This window comes from Carettochelys insculpta, chromosome 9 (assembly GCF_033958435.1).
Source record: "Carettochelys insculpta isolate YL-2023 chromosome 9, ASM3395843v1, whole genome shotgun sequence".
Classification (NCBI taxonomy): Eukaryota; Metazoa; Chordata; order Testudines; family Carettochelyidae; genus Carettochelys; species Carettochelys insculpta.
The window spans coordinates 37696472-37719348 of NC_134145.1; the positions used below are offsets into that span (position 1 = coordinate 37696472).

The 22877-nt window shown below is 43.3% G+C and overlaps 1 protein-coding gene across 2 annotated transcripts in view; it reads right to left on the reverse strand.

Annotated features, from left to right (window-relative positions):
- Positions 1 to 22877, reverse strand: part of PLPPR5 (phospholipid phosphatase related 5) — an 81487-nt gene that overhangs the window by 34000 nt on the left and 24610 nt on the right. For both annotated transcript variants that reach the window (XM_075002808.1, XM_075002807.1), the window contains exons 2-3: positions 13418 to 13550; positions 9457 to 9707 (exon numbers count right to left, since the gene is read on the reverse strand). In XM_075002808.1, the coding sequence (XP_074858909.1) occupies positions 9457 to 9707; positions 13418 to 13550 (384 nt within the window). The remainder of the gene's footprint in view (positions 1 to 9456; positions 9708 to 13417; positions 13551 to 22877) is intronic.

Here is a 22877-nt window from a genome sequence, read left to right on the forward strand (position 1 = left end):
AGATGTGCCAGGGCAGGGCAGTAATTGATAGGGACCACTGCAAACGACTATTTCCATGAAGCCAGGGTGAAGAGAAAGGAAATTAACGTGCTGCTTCACACTCTGGGCAGAATTCTAAAGAACAGTGTAGCCCACGACTTTGCAATGTACTGTGTTAAAAGAGGCAACTCCTGAACTGTACAGATAAAAGCGATTATATCGCTAACATCTGTGGGACATGCAACCCCCAGGTAGGTTATAAATGTAAGAAGCTCAGACAAAAGAAAACAACCAAAAGAAATTTAAAGCGTTCTAGATAAGTAAATGGACTAACGATCACCACACTGCAGTTTCAGGGAATCCTATTCCTGTTTTGACATGCTTTTGGAAGCTGTTTCCAACTTTTTGGTCTACACAACAATCATTGGGCCAAATTCAATCCTGGCACGGCAATGTCATTAAGGCAAATAGAAAATATGTCTGTTTTCCAGTCTTCTGAGGCTTGTGGAAACAAAAGAGTTTCAAGACCGGGAAGTGATTGTATTGTACCCAAGCCTACACTTCTTCCACAGCGTGCAAATGCCAGGTTTCAGCAGAAATCTTAACTGTTCATTTTACTGATGCTGAAAGTTTAAGTAAAGAGAGAGTTGTGGGAACTTTTCTGTGGAAGGCACTGAATAATTTAAATTAAATTTTCCCAAAACGTGTGCTAATCAATTATTCAGAACCACAGGATTTAAGGTTCAAAATTTTTGACATGCATAGCACTCCTCAGTTACTAATTCTCAAGTTAGCCTCCAATTTTCTAATTACTGAATCATGACATTTCTAACATGCGCTTTTCGGATTTCCCTAAGAATACAACAATACTGAAGTAAATTATTTAAATAAATATACACTAACATGGACCCTAATATCACAGGTCCAAAGAACCACCTTAGCTTCCTCAAATCCTTCATTCTGGCAAAAACTTGTCTTCCAATATGCCTTAACCATCTACAAAGTCAGTCTCTTGTGTCAGAGGAGAAAATGAGTTCCCAAGCAAACGGCCCTTCAGAGAAAATGCTCTGCTCTGAGCCCACAGGCATGTAAATCTGAGGGTTGCTGTAACTCATCTGATTTCCACAGGTAGGGAGCAACATGAGGAGGAAGGTGGCTCCTAATGTAGCCAGGAACATGCCTTTGTAGATCAGAGATAACATCTGGAAGTGGACCCAAAATAAACCCAAAGCTAATTGAGTGAAGCACAGGTGACACCTATTCAGTGGGAGACACAGCTGTACTTAATCTGGGCAGCCAAACTGTGCATTCAAGGAAGACTCCAAGTGGTCTTCAGGTGTTGTCCCTGTAGGGCTCAAGGATAAAATCATCCTTTTAATAAATTGCATTCACCAATATGACATTGGCCGCGTCTACACGTGCATGCTACTTCGAAGTAGCGGCGCCAACTTTGAAATAGCGCCCGTCACGGCTACACGTGTTGGGCGCTATTTCAAAGTTGAAATCGACGTTAGGCAGCGAGACATCGAACTCACTAACCCCATGAGGGGATGGGAATAGCGCCCTACTTTGAAGTTGAACGTCGAAGTAGGGCACGTGTAGACGATCCATGTCCCGCAACATCGAAATAGTGGTATCCACCATGGCGGCCATCAGCTGAGGGGTTGAGAGACGCTCTCTCTCCAGCCCCTGTGGGGCTCTATGGTCACCATGTGCAGCAGCCCTTAGCCCAGGGCTTCTGGCTGCTGCTGCTGCAGCTCGGGATCCATGCTGCATGCACAGGGTCTGCAACCAGTTGTTGGCTCTGTGGATCTTGTGTTGTTTCGTGCAACTGTGTCTGGGAGGGGCCCTTTAAGGGAGTGGCTTGCTGTTGAGTCCGCCCTGTGACCCTGTCTGCAGCTGTTCCTGGCACCCTTATTTCGATGTGTGCTACTTTGGCGTGTAGACGTTCCCTCGCAGCGCCTATTTCGATGTGGTGCTGCCCAACGTCGAAGTTGAACGTCGACGTTGCCAGCCCTGGAGGACGTGTAGATGTTATTCATCAAAATAGACTATTTCGAAGTCGCTACATCGAAATAAGCTATTTCGATGTAGCGTGCACATGTAGACGTAGCCATTGTGTAACTTCATGAATTGTTCCCATTTTGGACTAATTTGTTAAGCCTGTTAAAAATTACCTGGCAAGAATTGGTTATTGTAACTTTCTTTCATATTGTAACTGAAACTCCAATTTTAAAAATCTGAACTGCCTTGACTCTGTTTGAAGTTAGGTATACATCCTAAATTTCATTTAGCAGTGTGAATGTTGAGATGTGTGCAATGGGATCAATTCCTGAAGCCAACCCCTCTGAACAACCAGCTGCCAGCAGCCGAAGAACAATGTTACTGACCTCTGAGAGACAGAGACACACAAGAGACAGAGACAAAAGCCCCGTCAGGAAAAGAAAATCAAAGTCCCATCTGCTGTTGGCTGATGATTTATGGTCATACAATGTTCTAGGGCAGTGGGACAGTACAAGAGCTATGGACTGAAAGATAAAATATAAGTGCAAAAGGATAGGATTGGGTCTCATCTCATCAACATTGGAGGCTAGGTTCAGACCGACAGAAGACTGGGTCCTCACACCCTCGCACTTAAATCACTTGACCAATGAGTTAATGTGAGCAACAGATTGGTAACTATAAGCAATGACACAACAGTGTGTATGTATGCATGACTTTAGTATATTATATGCATATAATAATGTATTGCCAATAGCCATGCACTAGTCAAAAACTTCAAAATGGCCATGCAAATAGCCATTTCGAAGTTTACTAATGAAGCGCTGAAATACTTATTCAGCGCCTCATTAGCATGCGGGCGGCCGTGGCACTTCGAAATTGACATGGACAGCCACGCAGCTCGTCCAGACAGGGCTCCTTTTTGAAAGGACCCCGCCTACTTTGAAGTCCCCTTATTCCTATGACCAGATGGGAATAAGGGGAGTTCGAAGTAGGCAGGGTCCTTTCGAAAACGAGCCCCGTCTGGATGAGCCGCGCAGCGGTGAGCCGCGTGAATTCTGAAGTGCCGCGGCCGCCCGCATGCTAATGAGACACTGAATATGTATTTCAGCGCTTCATTAGTAAACTTCACAATGGTCATTTGCATGGCCATTTCGAAGTTTTTGGCTAGTGTAGACGTAGCCTAAATGTGGCATTTTTGCCTTATCCCCATTTAATTATTTCCAGTACAACATCTCAACCCTCGCTGTAGTACCACTGAAGTCATTCAGCCTGAAGGTGACAGAGGCACCTGGAACACCAGTCTTAAAGATTTTAATCTTCATGCCTGTTCTTGGAGAAAAATGCCATATGCTACTTGACTTCTAAGAGCATCCAAAGATTCAAAAGGCCTTCTTGTGTTGTACGCCTTACCAACAACAGGTGAACACCCCATCTTTCTGCCTGTGCTGTGAACATCAAAACTACCATTAATCCAGATATTTACCACAGCTCATCACCATTGTTCTGTCTTGTCTAGATTGAGCTTCAGCCAGCTAGCTATTACCCAGACCCCATTAAGCAGACATGGAGATTGCTGAGTGACTGTACTATCTGGATCTTAAGAGGTACACTGAGGGGAGTGTTATCATACTGAAGGCAATGAAAACCAAACTGCCTGTCTCCTCCCATAGCCAGATACATGCAAGGATGATGAAAATATCTCAGCACAGAATACCAAGTGCCCAACATTAGTATTTCAGAGAAAAGACTGGAGCCCCTTGACTACACCAAATTCTATACCTGCTTAGATCATATCTATGACAACTCTTAACAGTCATGGACACCAGATTCAATTAATGGATCAAAAAGTTTTGTCCATCATCAAGAATGAAAAAAAAGAGAAGATTCCTTACCATATCTGGTCTAGATTCAGTTAGAATGGGTCAAGGAAATCTTAGTACTTTGGAAATTGCCAGAGCTACTCCACTGTACTCTCAAAATGCATTTGCCTACCAGCTAATAATAATAATAATAATAATAATAATAAACAGAATAAAACCAAAGATGGTGGGAATATTTTTTCAGACAAGTAAATCCAAAATCTTTTAATCTCATAAATGGAACTAAAATCACTCCCAAAGTACATCTTGCAAAGATGAGGTCCTACATTTTCAAAGCAGAGTGACAGTTGTTAGCCTCAAGACTCATTAAAGCCTAGGAAAATTCCAATGTACTGCTTTGAAATTTTACTCAAAAGACTCATGACTTATTTGTGTTCAGTTATGCACGTTTAGTTTTTTTTCATAACTGATGTACTTTAATATACCCTCAACTTAATGAGACCAAGTAGAATTTTAGCTTATTTTATGAGCTTGTGCTGTTTCTTTCACTATCAAAATTCTGGTGATACTATTTTACTCTGTTTAACAGTCAGGCAATGGTTACCTGACACATCCCATCGTGTTATCAAGGAATGCCTTCTGTTGGGAAATGCTTCCAGCGATTTACAGTGGAACCTCAGGATTACTAATGCCTTGGGTATGGAGTTGTTTGTGACTCTGAAGAAAACATTATCATAGTTCTTTCAAAAGCATACAACTAATTTTAAACTTTACTATGCAGAAGAGAAATGCTGCTTTCCCTTTATTTTTACAGGTTTTGTTTAACACAGTATTGTAATGTATGTGCCTTCCCAGCCTCCACCGCTTGCTGCCTGACTGAGTACTTCCGGTTCTAAACGAAGTATGTGGTAGACTGCTCAGTTCATAAGTCTGGTCTTCGCAACTCTGAGATTTCATAGTACTGAGGCAGGTGACTCATTATGATAACTGGATGTTAGGGGGGGATGCAACTCTGGAGAAAGGCTAAGGAATCTTTAAAGAGGAGCCCATGTGTAGCCAAGAATGGGTAGAAGGTTTGGATTGAACTTTGTGTTGCTTCATTTTGAGTTTTGTTCAAGGATTTTGTTATAAGGGAGGAGGAAAGAATCCTAGGAAAAAGGTAAGTTTTGAATCACTGCAATCATCTCTGTTTGGAGTAGGGTGAACAAGCCATTAAACCACATTGGCCAACACTTCAGTTGCTAAGGCCTTCTGGAGGAGTCCTTAGTAAAGGAAAGGTTCAAATATTAGGAACAAAATTATCTGAGAAGGCTGCACATTCAGTAGGAGGGAAATTCAGAGTTGCCATAGCAGCCACCCACATGCAAAAACAAAAACAACACACACACACACACAGACACACAAAGGAGTTAGCCAAAAAAAGAAGCTATTGTTAACAAGTCAATCTGCTCAGATATTATGGTGACAGGGGCCACAGACGTTTGTCATAGAACAACAAAGAAGACAGCACAAATAGGACTCTCAAGTGTAGGTTTAAACAGAATAATTGGTAAAATCACACCAATCCTGCTTTGCTTACTCCATCACCTCTCAAGGTGAAAGCTGAAATAGTACCTTCCCTGATTATTTCCTAAAGTGTATTTAGTGCATAGCTGGCTGAAATGCAAAGGGAGCATTAACTGGGAGTCTGCATCAACTCACCAACTATACTTCTGGTATCCAACAGAAAGCGTATTTTGTCCCAGAAAAGGAAGAGCTCCGTTTCGTACTCCAGAAATGCTAATGCTCACATCAGCCTTACTGAGTAATGCACATCCTCTCACTAGCCCTGCTGGCAAGGCTCTAATGGAGCTCCAAACACAAATTAAAACTTCTTCTCTGATAAATAACTCTATGGGAGGTCAGCTGACAAGGAGTGGGTACATATAAATATGAGGAACGGCCATCCCAAATAACAGGACACTGCAAGTCTTAGCTTTTCATGTACTAAACTGGGCCTTCTAGCAGTAACAATGCACACCACAAAGCTTTTAGAAAATTAATGATGAAAGCAGGAAATAGGAATTTTAAATTGAAAAAAACCCCAACTTTCTCCCTATGTTGTGCCATGACATAGGGATCAGGGCCAATCAGGTGGGTGGCCAGAAGGGCCATTTGACCTTGGCCTCAAGCTCAAAGGGGCATCAATTTTAGATACTTGTTAATTTGATAAGCTTCACAGCATATTTTTATTATTCAATAATTCATGCCTCTACACAGAAAGAGGCTAGAAAGCATTTGTTAAACAAAAAGACATTCAAATTAAGTCTCAAAATCTCAAAGTGGCTTGGGCCTGGACTTCCGCAAGGGCCTACTAGGAGTTGAACAGCATCATGGTCATTCAGTATGTGTACATGATCCACCACAAGATAAATCAGAACTCAGTTCATGTCACTATTTTATAACACTGGAGTACAATAACTATATCCGTATATACTATGCAAAGATATATGTAGTCATGATTCCCATAGGATACCTTCATTTCTGCAGCTAGAGAGAACTGGAAAACATGAAAACCCCATTTATTTATTTCTCTGACCTTGTCACCTGCACACTTGCACACCAACTGCACCAGAAATACTTCCATCTTGTTAATCAGTTCCCCCTTACAGATACCAGCTCTTCTTCTTAATAAAGCCTAAAACAAAAATGTTTCCTTCTTTCTCAAACCAAATAAGTGTAGGAATTGAAGATGACATAGGTCTAAAGACCAGGACTTGCATTATTCAGGTCTTAGCCAGTGAGAGCTTGAAAATAGTCAGGGCTATAACAAAATGATCTATATACTTTAAAGCTGGAAGCACTAGTAATAAGTGGAATATGGCATTTGTACTTGCCTCTGATGATTCATTAGATATCGGACCTTCAAATCCTGAGGTTTTTTTTTTTTAAGTAAACTTAGTTTAGAATTGTTTGACTTTAAAAAGAAAAAACATACAACTACGATTTTCTCCTTTTACCCTGCAGTGGTGGTAGCAGCTAGTTTTCTTTAGGTACCGTGACTCATGGTTGCAGTGGAAATAGTTTTCCAGATGACTAAAGCACATTGGAGCAATTAATATGTTAACTTCCAAATATTTTATCAAATAGCTTGAAATACAGTAATTTTTAAATGAGTGAAAAGATGCCTCAGGTACATCCACAGAGCAGGAGGGACTGCTGAAGAGCTATGTTGCTCTTTCCTATTGCTAGGATGGATGGTGTTTGATTCCCTATTTATTTGCAGGTAACAGTCTCTTAGTGGCGATGTTGATCAATGCTTCTACAGTACTCAAGGGAGTTTTGTAAATGCAACATTTAGTTCTGGAAACACTTATTTGTTGTCCGCAGAGCCCTTACACGGTTTCTAGAAGTCCAAGAAGGTATTCTAGGAAGAAGGTTTCAAAGTGCATTGGGGGTCAGAGGACATAAAGGTGCCTGCTAGTAGGAATTAGACTGACCTGTCAATTGTTAGCTCATTGAAGGTTTTCTTTATATAAATAACCTTGAAAAATAAACATATCCAAAGCAAAAATGGCCCCATTTGAAGGCAATAATTTACCTCATGAGCTGCGTCTACACGTGCACGCTACTTCGAAGTAGCGGCACCAACTTCAAAATAGCGCCCATCGCGTCTACACGCGTCGGGCGCTATTTCGAAGTTAACTTCGACGTTAGGCGGCGAGACGTCGAAGTCGCTAACCTCATGAGGAGATAGGAATAGCGCCCTACTTCGACGTTCAACGTCGAAGTAGGGACTGTGTAGACGATCCGCGTCCCGCAACGTCGAAATTGCTGGGTCCTCCATGGCGGCCATCAGCTGGGGGGTTGAGAGATGCTCTCTCTCCAGCCCCTGCCGGGCTCTATGGTCACCGTGGGCAGCAGCCCTTAGCCCAGGGTTTCTGGCTGCTTCTGCGGCAGCTGGGGATCTATGCTGCAGGCACAGGGTCTGCAACCAGTTGTCAGCTCTGTGTATCTTGTGTTGTTTAGTGCAACTGTGTCTGGGAGGGGCCCTTTAAGGGAGCGGCTGGCTGTTGAGTCCGCCCTGTGACCCTGTCTGCAGCTGTGCCTGGCATCCCTATTTCGATGTGTGCTGCTTTGACGTGTAGACGTTCCCTCGCTGCGCCTATTTCGATGTTGGGCTGAGCAACGTCGAAGTTGAACATCGATGTTGCCGGCCCTGGAGGACGTGTAGACGTTATTCATCGAAATAGACTATTTCGATGTCGCAACATCGAAATAAGCTATTTCGATGTTGGCTGCACGTGTAGACGTAGCCATGATGATCTACAGAGGCCTGTGAGGACCACAGAGCTGTCATTTGCCTTGGTGCTCAGATGTCATATTATGAGCTTAGATTTGATCAAGAGGCTCTAAATTAAGGCCCTGCAGGTGACTATATTAAGAAAAAAAATGTGGATTTGGCTCTGAATTGAAAGTGTAGTCTGTGAGTCAGATCCTGTGATTTTTAAACTGCAGTGTTTGAATCAGCTCATTACTTCTTCCTCCAGTGATCCCCACCACTTCTTCCATAGCTTTTGGAACGGCTCTGGTGTGACCCAGGTCTACTCAGAGAAGCTCCACCTGCTCTCATGGAAAGGGGAGGAAAGAACAGTTCTGGCTATTTCAATCCCTGATTCTTTGGCCAAGAGAGAAAGCGGAGAGCTCATCTGGCTTTCCCAGAACCTAGAGGAACTCCTGGGAAAATATGGTTCCCCACCCTCATGCACCCAGAGAAGCACAGGAGAGGGGTAAAGAGGGGAAAAATTGAGAAAAGGCAAGCATTTACAGATACCCAGTATACTTCTCCAGCCCCTGGGCAGGTCCGAAAAACCCACTGGTTCCTCTAAATTCCACTAGCTGACATGTGTCCAATGGGATGCTAGCCACTCAAAAACAGCGAGAGCACAGTGAATTCCCACCATTACACCTCATCTCCACCCTCACAATGCATCTCTGCTCTGCCAGTGTGGGGAGGGAGGCACAGGAGCTAGCTACGGTGAATCTTTGCCTTCCGGGGACTCCTTCACACAAAGGGAGTTGGAAGCAGTGAATTTAGGGAAGCCTGCCCCCTGTATGGCACAAAAGGACCAGAGTAAACCAGGAATTCTACTCCAAAGTATTGACAAGGGCTGCTTTGTCTTTCTGAAAGATGTCTGGTCCACAGGCTGGACACCACTAGATTAGATTCACACACAAAAATCCATAGTAACTTCATCGAATCCAATGGAGTGACTCATGCTTTACATCCCATGAATGCAGATTTTGGCCCAACGAGGTTCTTTTTGATGACTGTTCTAAACCATTACTGAAGGGTGAACAGAAACACTTTTTTAAGTCAAACTCACAGAACCAATTCATCCTCAATTTTCCCTCATAGTCCCTCTAATTTCAGAGCCCATGAAAGCTGTATCCATGCCACTGACAGCAGAATTTGGCCTAATGATTCAAATTCTCAAGGGAGCCTCAACACTTTCGTACAATATTTCACATCTAAATTTTAATGGATGGAAAGTCTTGAATATGGGACCTCTTCTGAATTATCTTAAATTAAAAAAGGTAATAAAAATCTCAGATTGCTGATATACAGTCTATGCTCAAAGTACAATGAAATTAAATGGTACAATGTACTTACGGCCAAATACGTAGCTGCATAAACACTTAGAGCTGCTTCTTTGGATGGAAATGTTTTTCTGGCTTTCATAATAAGATCTGGGTTTCCAGTACAGGCATGTGCACCACTGATGAACTGGGTGAACTGCTGACATCCAAGTGCTGTATAGTTGGGTTTACAAAGTGCAAGAAAATGTGGTGCAAGATTCCCCGTTACTACTTGTCCAGCATTTACAAAGATATCTGTAGCAAACAGTCCAAATGCATAGATTCCTAAACAGGAAAACAAAGTTAATTTCCTCCTCCAGTACAATATATTGTAGCACTATTATTTATTATATTAAGGATAAGAATGGCCATGGGGTCAGACCAACAGACCATCTAGACCACTGTTCTGTCAGATGTTTCAAAGGGAAAGAACAGAACAGGGCAATTATCAAGTGATCCATCCTATGAGCCAGTCACATCATCTGGAAGTCATAGGCTTAGGGACACCCAAAGCACCAAGTTACATCCTGACCATCTTAGATAATAGCCATTGATGAACCTATTCAATGTTCCCTCTAATCTTTTCCACCCATGTTGAGAATTTCTTCCCTGTGCAAAACATGTTTTTAAATACACCGAGGCATGCGTGAAAGTGCACCCTCAGCAGAAACAAAAATACCCAGCTGTGGGCACTTTGCTAATCAGGTGGGAGGCATCCTGAGTGGTCACACAAGCACACAGAGTACAACAAGAACTCGACCTATCCTCCACGAACTTATCTAATGATTTTTCAAGCCCTGTATACTTCTGGCCTTTACCACATCCCATGGAAATTAATTATGCAGATTGACTGCATGTTGTGTAACGAAGTACTTCTGTATGTTTTAAACTTCCCGCCTATTAACTTCATTGGGTTACCCTGTTTCAGTGTTACATGAAGGGGAAAAGAACACTTCCTCAATCACTTCTTTCGTAGCATTCATGATTTTACAGTCTTTCATACCCCACATCAGTCATTTCTTTTCCATACTGAACATTGCCTGTCTTTAAATCTCTCCTCACCTGGATGCTGTTTCACACCTTCAAGACTTCCTGCCTTCCAATACACCTCAAAGCACGTCTCACTTATTAAGGGTCAGATGGTGGCTTTAAGCTCCAGGCTTGTGCTGCACATGTTCCACACGTGCACAGCCTCACAGGAGCACTGGAAGGCACTCAAAATTCCCAGCACAGTGGAGAAGCTCAGCCTGCCCCTGCCCTCTGGAAAGCTGCAGTATGCTCTCCTCTTTTACACACTGCCTACTTCACTGGCTCTTACTGTTGGGAAGAACATCCTAGCCCTTCCTCCTTCTAGCACCTGGGGGTTTCTAGCAGTAGCTGCACCTCAAGCACAGGGACTGCAACTTGTCTGGCCCTTGGGCAGCAGCACAAGCGACACTGAACAGGCTCTTTCAGCTTTCCAGCCAATACACCAGCTCAAAAACCAGCAAGGTGTGGCCTGCATTAATAACTAAGACATACTAAGAACCACGCATATGTTGGACAAGCATCTCCCTTTTCCCCTCGAGGGCTTAAATGATGAATCATTTAATATAGCTGTATACAAGCCATCTTCAAGCGTCTGCACTGGGTACCTTTCTGTGCATGGCATGTTTATCAAACATCAGCACAGCATGGTAAGGAAATTATGAGAAATTATGTGTGCTGAAGTATTTATCATGAAACAGATACCAGGAAAGTATTAGCCCTATATATTCTTTGCTTTATTAATGTGGAAACACATTTATCTGATTATTCAAAAGAAAAGCAGATTTTTTATTATTTGACACACACATCATGTGTCTTACCATTCCCGCTGGAAATTGTAGTTAGCCCTAGTGGGAAGGACAGTCTAGTAACTAGAGCACTAGTCTAAGACTGGGCAGATGCAGATTCAATTTCTGGCTCAGCCTCAAATATCCTAGGCAAGTCTAAGCCTCTCTGTGCCTCAGTTCCCCACGTACAAATGTGGATATTACTACTTCCTTATCTGGCAGAGTGTTGTGACCAACTTGTTAATGACTGTGAGGAACCTGGCAACTACTGAGGAGAGGGCTAATGAAATACCTTCACTGCTAATGATCACTCTTCTTTTAGATGTTGCAGACATGCCTAGGACCAGGATAATTTCTGAGGTGGCTGTCACTGAACCATGTGTAACTTTCATTTTAGGTTACCAGAGATCATTGAATGGTAGTTTGCACCTGTGAGAGTCTGCATGGGAGGATTCCCTCAGCCTGCAGGGACATGCTGTTCTCAGATGAAAGGGATGGATACTAGACTTTGGCCCTACCTCCTCAATGGCCCTAAAAACCAGTAAAGTTTTCTCCTTCCTACTCTCCCTGATCACTCTTTGCCTCTGCGCACTCAAGAGTTCACGAATGAACAGGAGTGTAGGCCCGGATAACATATCTCAACATAGAGTAACCAAATGGTGGTAACTCCGTTGCACCATCCCTTCCCATCCCCATAGACCCATGCACAGCTCCAGCACAGTCTGGTCCTTAGTGACTTGTACAAGACCAATATTATTAGTTCGAACCCAAAAACCAGCTTATGATAGTCCCTGATGGAATATAATGATGCTGCAGAAACTTTCAGGCTGTAAAGCATGTCAAAGCTGTGCCCTTCCCTTACATAGTGGGGCAACAAGGGAGAGATGTGGAATCCCTGAGGCATCACCTACAGTTCAGGCTATGTCTAGGACACCCAACTGGGCCCTGCTACAGCACCTCCATGTCTGGGTCCACATGGAGACATACTGCTGGCAGCTTCATGATAATGAGTGTTCTTGCACTTGCAAATGGCTTCTCATTAGCATAGTCCTATGGCTCATTAGCACAGCCACTCACAATCTTGCTGCTGGCAGCAAACAGGCTGTGTAGACACGCATCTGCTGGCAAAAACCCTCTCTGTTGCCAGCCCCTTATGCCTGAATTTTTTCAGGTATAAGGGGCTGGTGACAAATAGGGTTTTAGCTGGCAGAGGCATGTCTACACGACCTGTTTACTACCAGCAGCACCCTCTGCCAGCAGCAAGATTTCTTGTAGCTATGCTAATGAGCAGACATTTGCAGTTGCAAGACTATTCATTAGCATGAAGCTGCCAGCAGGACGCCTCTGTGTAGACTCAGCCCATATGTATACAAAGGTTCCAAGAAGTGATGCTTGGAAATGATTTTATGGATGTTGTAAGTAGCATTGTCCCCAGTGAAAGATTACACTGCACCGAGCAGCCATGATAAGACCCAGGCCCTACTGAAGTCAGTGTAAGTTATGTTACTGACTTCCTAGGGGCCACAGCTGCGGCCTACATTATACAACAGCAATACAGGCTTTGACTCGAAGTATCCAAGTATGTGCTTAGCTTTAAGTGCATGATTCAGTTCCACTGACTTCAAGTTGGGAACATGCACATGCTGTGCTGGCAGCCAAGCCAAAGGCCGTAAGAGCTGAGCTACCCCGGACATCCTGTCTGCAGTGGGCCTGATCCACCAACTTACCCTGAAGCAGGTCTGCTAGCCATGACGCTATCCCTCACTTGGAAGGTGTCCAGAGCTTAATTTGTTATTAAGGGGCACTAAGGCTCAAGCAAGTTGTTTTTTTAAAGCATTCAAACTTATGCAGCAAGCTGGGACTTAAATTGTAGCTGGTGCCATGTGCTGCCAAGCCTAGAGGTACCCAGCAAGCCCTAGGACAAGTTAAGCACAGTCTGTACCCAATTCATGCCAACTCTGCTGCTACTAGTATCAACCACTCAGCCAAGACGCCCACCACCTACCCAAACAAGTAGCGCTGAGTTTATAGAGGAGTACATATATGGAGAAGAAGCTGATTACTTGTGTCAGTATTATATGTAAAGCATTAGATGTTCCATAGAGTTTTCCTAAATTTGAAATCTTATGATATTGACTCTTTGCATTCATTAAACCATGAAAGCATTAACTTTGCTCATACCAAGGAATCGGATGGTTCTGCGCACCAGTGGGTTTATATAACAACAGTCTCCAGTTAATATAGTTTTTTCTTGGTTTTCAAAATCCCTTGTTGCTAACTGCAGGCAAAACACTGCAGTCTCTCCAACGATTATCTAAGGAGGGAAACAAAAGGGGAAGACATGGCACATCAGAGTTCAGCAGGTATAAACACTAAAGATGGAGAGATGATTGATTGTTTTGAGTGGGAAAGCTAAGATAGGACACACAACGTGACAAACAGAAACCCACATGAGTGAGTCCTGTACAGTTAATCTGCTTGTGAAGGAACAGGTCATATAGCTTGTTTATTTGCATGAAAAGAGGATAATCTTTCGCCCTAAAGGTTGGACCCCTACACCCACAACCCAGTTTTCAGGGGAATAAAACCTGTTAAGTCAAGAGTGAGAGATTATAAAATACCTGAAAGGTGCATACAAGTATCAAGAGCAAAGGGCTGATGCTGTGAGGTGCTGAACAATCAAATCCTTTTGATTGCAATGAGCACTCAGCACCTCACAACACTGGGCCCTAAATCATTTGATCACAGAGCTGATACGCTAACGCTTCTGTTCACATCAGGGATTTGTTCGGCCACAGTAGGTATTTAAGGGAATATGATCACCGATATTGCTAAGCGAATTTGTCAAGTTCAATAGTAGCTTTGTTCATTACACTTCTACAAAATGCCATTGCAGATAACTGAATGCTCACTGGATCCTCTTTCATTCTTTACACCAAAATGAATTTATATTTGAAATGCTTTGAGACCACGCGCTTTTCAGCTCTGTCAGTAAGAAATGAAACATTCAGAAACACTAAAATGCCATGTTGAAATTTAAAATAACCTTTATAAAGCACACATCATTTTACCATATGGCTATACATTGCCCTGGATTTGCATGTGTCAGTGCAGGATAGTACAATGTTCAGTATGAAAAAAATGTGTATACACAATTCAAGTTTTATATATAGAGTGCTGAAGCTTTACAGCATGAACAGTGTTGGGGGTAAAGGCAGTCTAGTGAATGAAGCATAGGGTTGGGATGCTGTATACCAGTCTAGGAGGGTTCAATTCACTGTGTGACACACTAGACACACACTAGTTTACCTGGTTGCCTATCTCCAGGAAGGGAACAGTAACACTTCTACCCACTTACACAGCACTTTGACCACTCTGAATGAAAAGCAGTGGACTGAGTGCCTTGCTATTAAATTCTGGAAAGACAGCAACTCATGTTCACAAACCTGTATTATGGCCCACATTTTTAAAAATTTTCACATAACAGGGAATAACTAATCTTTTTAAAAACCACACTGTGTCTGAACAGCTTATTGAGCTGTATTATTCCCATCAGCTTCGTACCATGACATATAGAAACCTTCAGGCAAATGCAATGACCAACTTGTAGCCATCAGACTAAATGCCACATTATCTGACTCAGTTATTTAGATTTCTACAAAAACTTTTGGCAAGATTGTGACATAGATCACTTACATAGGGGAGTGAATGGCCTGCTAATAATATGCTAATCTAAATAACAAACAAAAAAATTGTAATCCAAATTACAGAGGTCATGTGGTTGGAATGGAGGGCAAAATTTGCTCAAATACACTCACATTTGATTTCTCTGATTGTAGATTCAGAAGCCAGTCTACGTGCATACTTCTTAGATTAAACACAGCACATCAAGCACATAAGCTTTCAAACTTTCTTCCTATCCATTTTGATCCCAAACAATTTTTCTGAATCTGGAAAGTTTGATTCCTCTTTCTATACTCCTTTATCAACCAGTGCTTCAGAAACAGTTAAGTACATGTGTAAAATTTAACTCAGCCTTGAATCAGAGTTCATCAGAACAACGATAACAAGAGCTAGGCTTAACAACTCCTACAGCTTTCATTTTAAAAAGATTTAAAATATGTGATGTGATGGCTGAAACCTCTTAAGATCTGTTGTATGCTTCATAGTTTTCTCCCCGAGAAATACTAGGATTTAATGTTAGCCAGTTTGAACATATTGGACCACATTCTTACCTTCACTGCACCTGTACCCATCCAAAGATCCTCAGTGGAATTACTCCAAATATCCACATTGTAACTAAGAGCAGAATCTGACCCTGCCTTAATATGAATGCTTCACATGAGCTTGCCATGTGATAGAATGCAGAGTGCTAGTACTTGCAAACTCACAGGTGCTTAGCATCTCTGCACCTGTTAATCCATGGCACACATAAATATGGGTTTGTCTTCTCGTCTGACAGGAAAGCTGGGGATTTGCAATGGGACAACCAGGTTTCCCAAGTATGCCACATTTCTGTGTAGGACAGGAGACCTTGTCCACGATTGGTCAGCTTGTCTCCCCTGGTTATATCTGAGCTCTAACAGAGAGCAGCAATGCACCTTTTGCATTTCCTATCTCTGTTGGCAGGCCAGTCAAACACAAGGGCAATCCACAGCATATCACGCAATCGTGCTCTGCCTCTGAGGTGAAAGAAGTCATTCTGGGACTGGATGCACTGTTTTGGGTGTCAGAATGATTAAGTATGCGGCTATGGATGTGACAGGGCCTACCCTTACATATAACGTATGAGCGGAACAAGCTGTTGTGCACAATGGACAATCACTGTATGCGTGCAAGACAGAAAATTGATGGATTTCTCTCAGAGTATGGTGCCTAAGCAGTGCGGCCAGCTCAGATAAACTGTTCTTCCTTCTCCACAGCCTTTTACACGGGCACAACCCTTCCCAGAATTTGGCCTTTACTTGCTGCTTGAAGGTAATTCTCTCAAGATCTCTCAGCAGATCCTGGGCCAGTTTCTGTACCCACTCTATCTTAGTACTGCACTGATCCCTCATCCCCACCACCTCCATGGGTAGCCATCTCTGCCACTAAGGGGACAAAGAGCCCATGAGCTCACCTCCTCCCTTCTCCTTTGGGGTGATTTGAATGGCCAGTTAGACAAAAAGGGAGCAGTCACTGAAATCTGCCCAGCACAGGGACTGCTACTGTGCCCAGGTTTGCATTCAGTGAATTGCAATGGGAGGGGAAGTTTTTTCCTAGTTTATTGAACAAAATGTGATTACTTATGTACTTTTTTCAATAAATCCCCCAACAATTATTTTCACAGTTATTGTTCAAAGCCCAAAATGAAAAATTTTGTTAAATTATAATTATCCTGTTGTCCATGGGCCATGGTAGCAGTGATACATTTACAGGGATAAAAATACAGAGAGTTATGAAAAAATGACAATAATAGTACAGGTTGAACCTCTCTCATCCGGCACCCTCAGGACCTGACCAGCGCCAGACAAGAGAATTTCCAGATGACGGGGTCTCAATATTTTCTAGCATATTACCAACACTTCCACTGCTTACTGGGCTCTTAGAAGACGTTTAGGGCTACGTCACAGCTAAATAATAGTATAGAACACGGAGAGGCAGGACCGGTGACTGGAAACAAACTTCATGGGACCACTGGAAACTTGGCCCCACCCATGATAAGTGGTCATCCAGCATACTGAAATCATGCCAAATTATGGAGTTTGTCAGATGAGAATGTTCTGGATTAGAGAGGTTCAACCTGCAGCAGAATTCATTAGGTTGTTTTGTCTGCGATATACTTGTTAGCTTGGACCACTAGAAGGAAGCACACGCACAAGAATTCAAAGGTCAAGGACAGTGTTTGTAGAAGAGACTGTTGAGATGGAATTATGATGTGTATGATATCAGGAAAACAAGATGTGAATATTCCAAACAGAAGAAATGTTACAGTTGCCGTAACTTTCTTATTTGAAATAAATTAACTGCTACTTTCTAGTATGCCTCACATTAAATAAAATATTGACTATATATAGGTCTTTACAAATCTAAGTCAAAATGGTGTCTGATAAGGGTTGCCAACTGAAAGAGCCTGCATGTGGTCAAGGGAATTAGTCTAGAACTTACAAGACCTCTGTTTAAGTCTTTTCTGTCACAGCCTCACTGTATGATCTTAGGCAAGTCACATGGACTCTGTGCCTTAGCTTCCTATCTGTAAAACTGGGATAATTATAATTTTCTACCTCATTGGACTATTGTAATTAAAGGACTTTGAAGTGCTCAGCTACTATCAAAATAACAGCCATAGGCTACGTCTACACATGAAAGCTACACTGAAATAGCTTATTTCGATGTAGCGACATCAAAACCGGCTATTTCGATGAATAACGTCTACACGTCCTCCAGGGCTGGTGCCGTCGACGTTCAACGTTGACATTGGGCAGCACCACATCGAAATAGGCGCTGCGAGGGAACGTCTACACGCCAAAGTAGCACACATCGAAATAAGGGTGCCAGGCACAGCTGCAGACAGGGTCACAGGGCGGACTCAACAGCAAGCCGCTCCCTTAAAGGGCCCCTCCCAGACACACTTGCACTAAACAACACAAGATCCACAGAGCCGACAACTGGTTGCAGACCCTGTGCATGCAGCATGGATCCCCAGCTGCAGCAGCAGCAGCCAGAAGCCCTGGGCTAAGGGCTGCTGCACACGGTGACCATAGAGCCCCGCAGGGGCTGGAGAGAGCGTCTCTCAACCCCTCAGCTGATGGCCACCATGGCGGACCCCGCTATTTCGATGTTGCGGGACGCGGATCGTCTACACGTGCCCTACTTCGACGTTCAACTTCGAAGTACGGAGCTATTCCCATCCCCTCATGGGGTTAGCGGCTTCGACGTCTCGCCGCCTAACGGCGATGTTAACATCGAAATAGCGCCCAACACGTGTAGCCGTGATGGGCGCTATTTCGAAGTTAGTGCCGCTACTTCGAAGTAGCATGCACGTGTAGACACGGCTATACAAACCATTAAGACAGACTGCAGACAAAATGTACATTTTATGTTGCAAAACTCATGAATACTAAGATATTCACAAAGAAAGAAGCAGAGATACACATACACAGGAAAAGAAAAATCAGAAAAGGGCACTAAACTATAGGCAAAACTGTGTGTCCTACACTGAATTATCTCCACAGCAAATCTCTTTCCTATTGTATGATCCATATAACACCCAGTTTTTCAAACTGAGAGGAGGGACGAACCTTCTTTATTTTTGCGGCTGCTGTGCGCTGCTACCACAGATTCAACCATGTTCTACAATTTAAATCCTTTTTCTCTTTATGGACAGATTTTTCATGGACTACCTCCCCTCTTTTTCACTCTCAGATGGTTCCACCCCCTATTTCATAACATTCCCAGTTATACTTAGCAGGATTTAAAATAGATTAGACATTTACACAGACAAGCATATTTAAAAGTATAATATTAGGAGATAAGGGAAGTGTTCTACAAACAGATTTTCCTGTTATATCTACTTTAGGATTCACTGAACCTTTCAATAAAGCATCAGATGTGTCCAGATGTGACAGGACACTAGACTACAGTGGCCACTGTTCTGATCCACTATGTCAGCTCTTACATTTCTGTTCCAATTACAGCAATTGCTCACATGGAAAAAAATTATAGGAAAATATTTATGTAAATGACACGTGCTTCAATGTGGTAAGTGTTTTATTATTCTTGAAAATATCGATGATACTGTCTACTGCGGCTTCTCATTTAATTCCTCTTTTCTCTTTTTTTTTTTTCTGTCTCTGCTGGAAACAATGGGCTGGATTCAAAACCCACTAAAGTCACTAGAAGCTTTTTCATTAACTTCAACAGGATCACACCTAATGACAGACATCACCACACAGTCTATGAAGAGCTGGCTGACCACCTGCAAGTGGTCCCCACATCAATATGGTCCACAGACCACTGAAGAACCACCACATGCCTATGTCCACAGGTCCTCCTTTTCTTCCAGAAGAAATTAATTTGAGAAACAAACAAGCCCAGACTAAAAATTTTAGTGACGATCTAATTCAAGAGGAAGGTTTCTCAGTAGCACATTTTTGTGGGAAAATTAATTTATCTTGCAGGCCCTTCCTAGTGGTTTCAATAAGAGTCTTTCTCAGAAAGGGCTGCAGGAATGAGGGATTTGTCTTACTGTTGCTAATCTTCCTTCAGCTTTGTTTCCTTAAATTAAAAACAATATAGCATTGCATTTTGGGCCAGCATTCATATTTACGTGATATCAGTGTTCACTTTTGAGTGACATCAACATCCTGTAGAGCATGCAAAATCTAGCAGCATGTCCTATGGTGCTTAGTGATTTTGCAGACCAGCTCTACAATCTCCTTTAAACTACAATTGGTTTATGAGATGACAGCCCAAGCAGGAAAAGCAGTGGCAGTATTACCAAAAGTAGCAATTCAAGTTCATTATGCAGAGCTTTCCCTTTAGGCCATTTTCTTTGTGGTTTTCTCATTCTCATTGCTTCTTGCTTGTTTAAACTGACTGAGAAAGCCATCCTTCAATTCCTCCCAAGCACATTTTCTATTGCAAATATGACCAAAAGTTTTGAAGAAAACAAAACAAAAAAGAAATTCTTCTCAAGGAAGTGTATCTGTTGTTGACTATTCTCCGCAAACGTTACTCCTGCTTATAGGTGAAAAGTGCATATTAATCAGACATTTTATAACCGGCGGTCTCCAAGGGACTGCTGTGAAAAAGCACTTTATGGAATACAAAGAGAACAGCTTTGTCACTCAGTCCTCAGCCTATGAATTACAATAATTTGTTATATTGTTGTATTTCAGCAGCACAAAACAGAATCTTTTGAGACGTACTGTTGCTAAAAGCTTTCTTGTTCTGATCTTTTGTACTTATCTGTAAGCACTCTCCTGTTCCCTACGGAATGTTTACATGGACCCCGAGGTGAGTTCTCTGTATAACAGACTATGTTGCGAACAGGGGAAATGCATCATCTAAGGCCAGAGTTCAGACACATAAAAGATCATTCTTAGATACAGTTACGGGGATTTAGATTTAGGCTATTTCCAAAGCAGCTATCAGAATCTCCTTTACATGACATACAGGAAGACTGTCACAGATGTTGAGATGCTAATGCCGGATCATGCAGAGGCAGGGAGGTGAACAGTAAGTCCCTGCCTTGGAGAGATTCTGCAAGTGAGAAATAAACTCTCAGCTATTTCTCCTCCAACAGTGTAGTTGTGCACTACCACCCCTACCTGCTCAAGGATCTGAGTTAAAAGGCACATCCTAGCCCTCTGGATTGGTGTGTCACAAAAAGGCAGCATCCAGCGGACTGGATAGGGAAAAGATAAAACCCTCTCAAACCACTATGGAGATGCTCTTAGCATTGCTATTTGGGAGCCGAGGGCAACGGGCTTCCCCCTTCAGCCGGCTGCATCTTCCAGGGACATTACACGAAGCAGTAGCTAATCAACCACAATTCTCTCTCCAAACAGAACTGCTGAGGAAGGTGATGATGTTCAGTGGCCATTACCACTTACTCAGTGCAAATGGGACTCAGAGGTAGGCATGAATGCGGCAATCCATTGCTACACCAAGTTAACACAGGGATATTGGGGTACATGGTGACTGAAAGCAGAACGGGTGGGAAGCAAAGAGTTGTTTGTGCCCAAAAAAGTGTATTGGTGGCATTGTTCTAGGTATGTTTAACTATGCAGCCATGTAATATTGGCATGCTGCAGGCTAAAATGCTCTTCAGCAATTGGAAAAGTGAAGGGCTAATTGTCTCCGCTCAGCTCACAGATATCTCATAAAGTTGGCCCCATTCAATCAAGTGTAAACACATCCTGTCGTATATGTAAAATAGCTGTAAATACTTCAGATTAGTAGCTTTGGCTTTCAGAACGGTTCCTAATGCTATATGTGTACAGTGATGCCAATTTGGTTAGGCACCAAAATGATTTTTCTTACAAGAAGGTAAATGCTGTGCGGCATTGCTGGAGTTTGCCTTTGGACCTGATCCTCAGCCCAATGGAGTCAATGGCAATACACCCAGCACAGTCACTGGTGCAAGATCTCCCCCTTTACCTTTTGGACCAGATCCTGACTCCAGTACAGCCTCTTTATACTGATTTGGCTGCTCAGAGAAGCCATTAGCTTTTGTATCACATGTGACAGTAATTTGCCTTCTTACGTCTCTTGCACACAGTGCACAGGATGTACACTCATCCCTTGCTATACGAGCACAACTGGTTCCCAACTTTCTGCTCATGGGCAGAAACTCATAAGAAGGACACCAAATTCCTATTAAATAACATGTAAAAGTCTCTGATTGGTTCCTAGGGCTCCCAACTTGGGGAAGGAATGGCAGCAGGTGGCGCTGCTTTTGAAAGGTGAGTGATGCTTGGGTTGTGAAGGGTAAAGGCTGCAGGCTGGTAAGGGGATCTGGCTGCTGCAGTTTGGGGTCGCGGGGGTTACAGGCAGGGGTGGGCAGTCAGCCCACAGGGCACAGGCAGCAGGGGTGGCAGGCTGCAGGGGGATCTGGCCACGGCGGGTACAGGCAGCCGCAGGGGGTGGGGTCTGGCCATGTGGGGTACAGGCATCAGAGGTGGTCTGGCCCAAGGGCCCGCAGGGTGTCGGGCTGCAGGGTCACAGGGGTACAGGCGTCCGCAGGGTCAGGCTGCCAGGGGGGTGGTGTCAAGTGGCGGGGGGGGGGGGGTCTGGCCGCAGGGCTGGCGGGGGTGTCAGGCTGCTGCGGTTTGGGGCCGCAGGGCTGGCGAGGGGATCAGGCTGCAGGGCCATAGGGAGTACAGGCGGGGGTGTTAGGCTGCGGAGACGGCACAGGGCCTGGCTGCAGTGGGTTGGGGCTGCAGGGCTGGCAGGGGAGGTCAGACTAGGGGGTTAGAGCCACAGGGAGGTGGGTAAGGCTTGTATGAGTTGGGGAAGTTCACTTGTAGAGTGAACTAAGGTAAGTAAATGTGTCCCTCGTTTAAGCGAGTACTCATAAATGATGTAGTCATTTAACGAGGGATGAGTGTATTGATCATTATGCACAATTCCTACATTGAGGTTATTTTCCCCCAATAGCTATTTTCCCTTATATTTCTGTAAGTCTTACTTGGTCTGCACATCAATAACCCCTATTTATGATTAAATTGAAATGGTAAAATTCAATTTATATTGTCCCCCACAGTCCCTCAGCTGTCTTCACATACAAAGGCGTAACACGGACAATGTCTCTGAAGTCCTGGTCACAAATTAACTCAGGAGTTTGCGGCTTGCATAATCCTGCACTGTTCTCTTTCTCTTATGGTCTGTTTTGCTTGCCTCACATCCTGACCTCATTGACACCAGCTTCTCCCTAGTATAACTACTATTGAGTCTGTTCTGGTATGGCTATGGTCTGAAGAAGTGGGTCTGTCCCACGAAAGCTCACCTAATAAATTATTTTGTTAAGTCTTTAAAGTGCTACTTGACTGTTTTTTTTTTGTTTTGATAGTATATAGACTAGCACAGCTCCCTCTCTGTTACTATTCAACATGCAAGGCACTACATTTAGCCGTTTGGAATGGAGATCCATCAACCA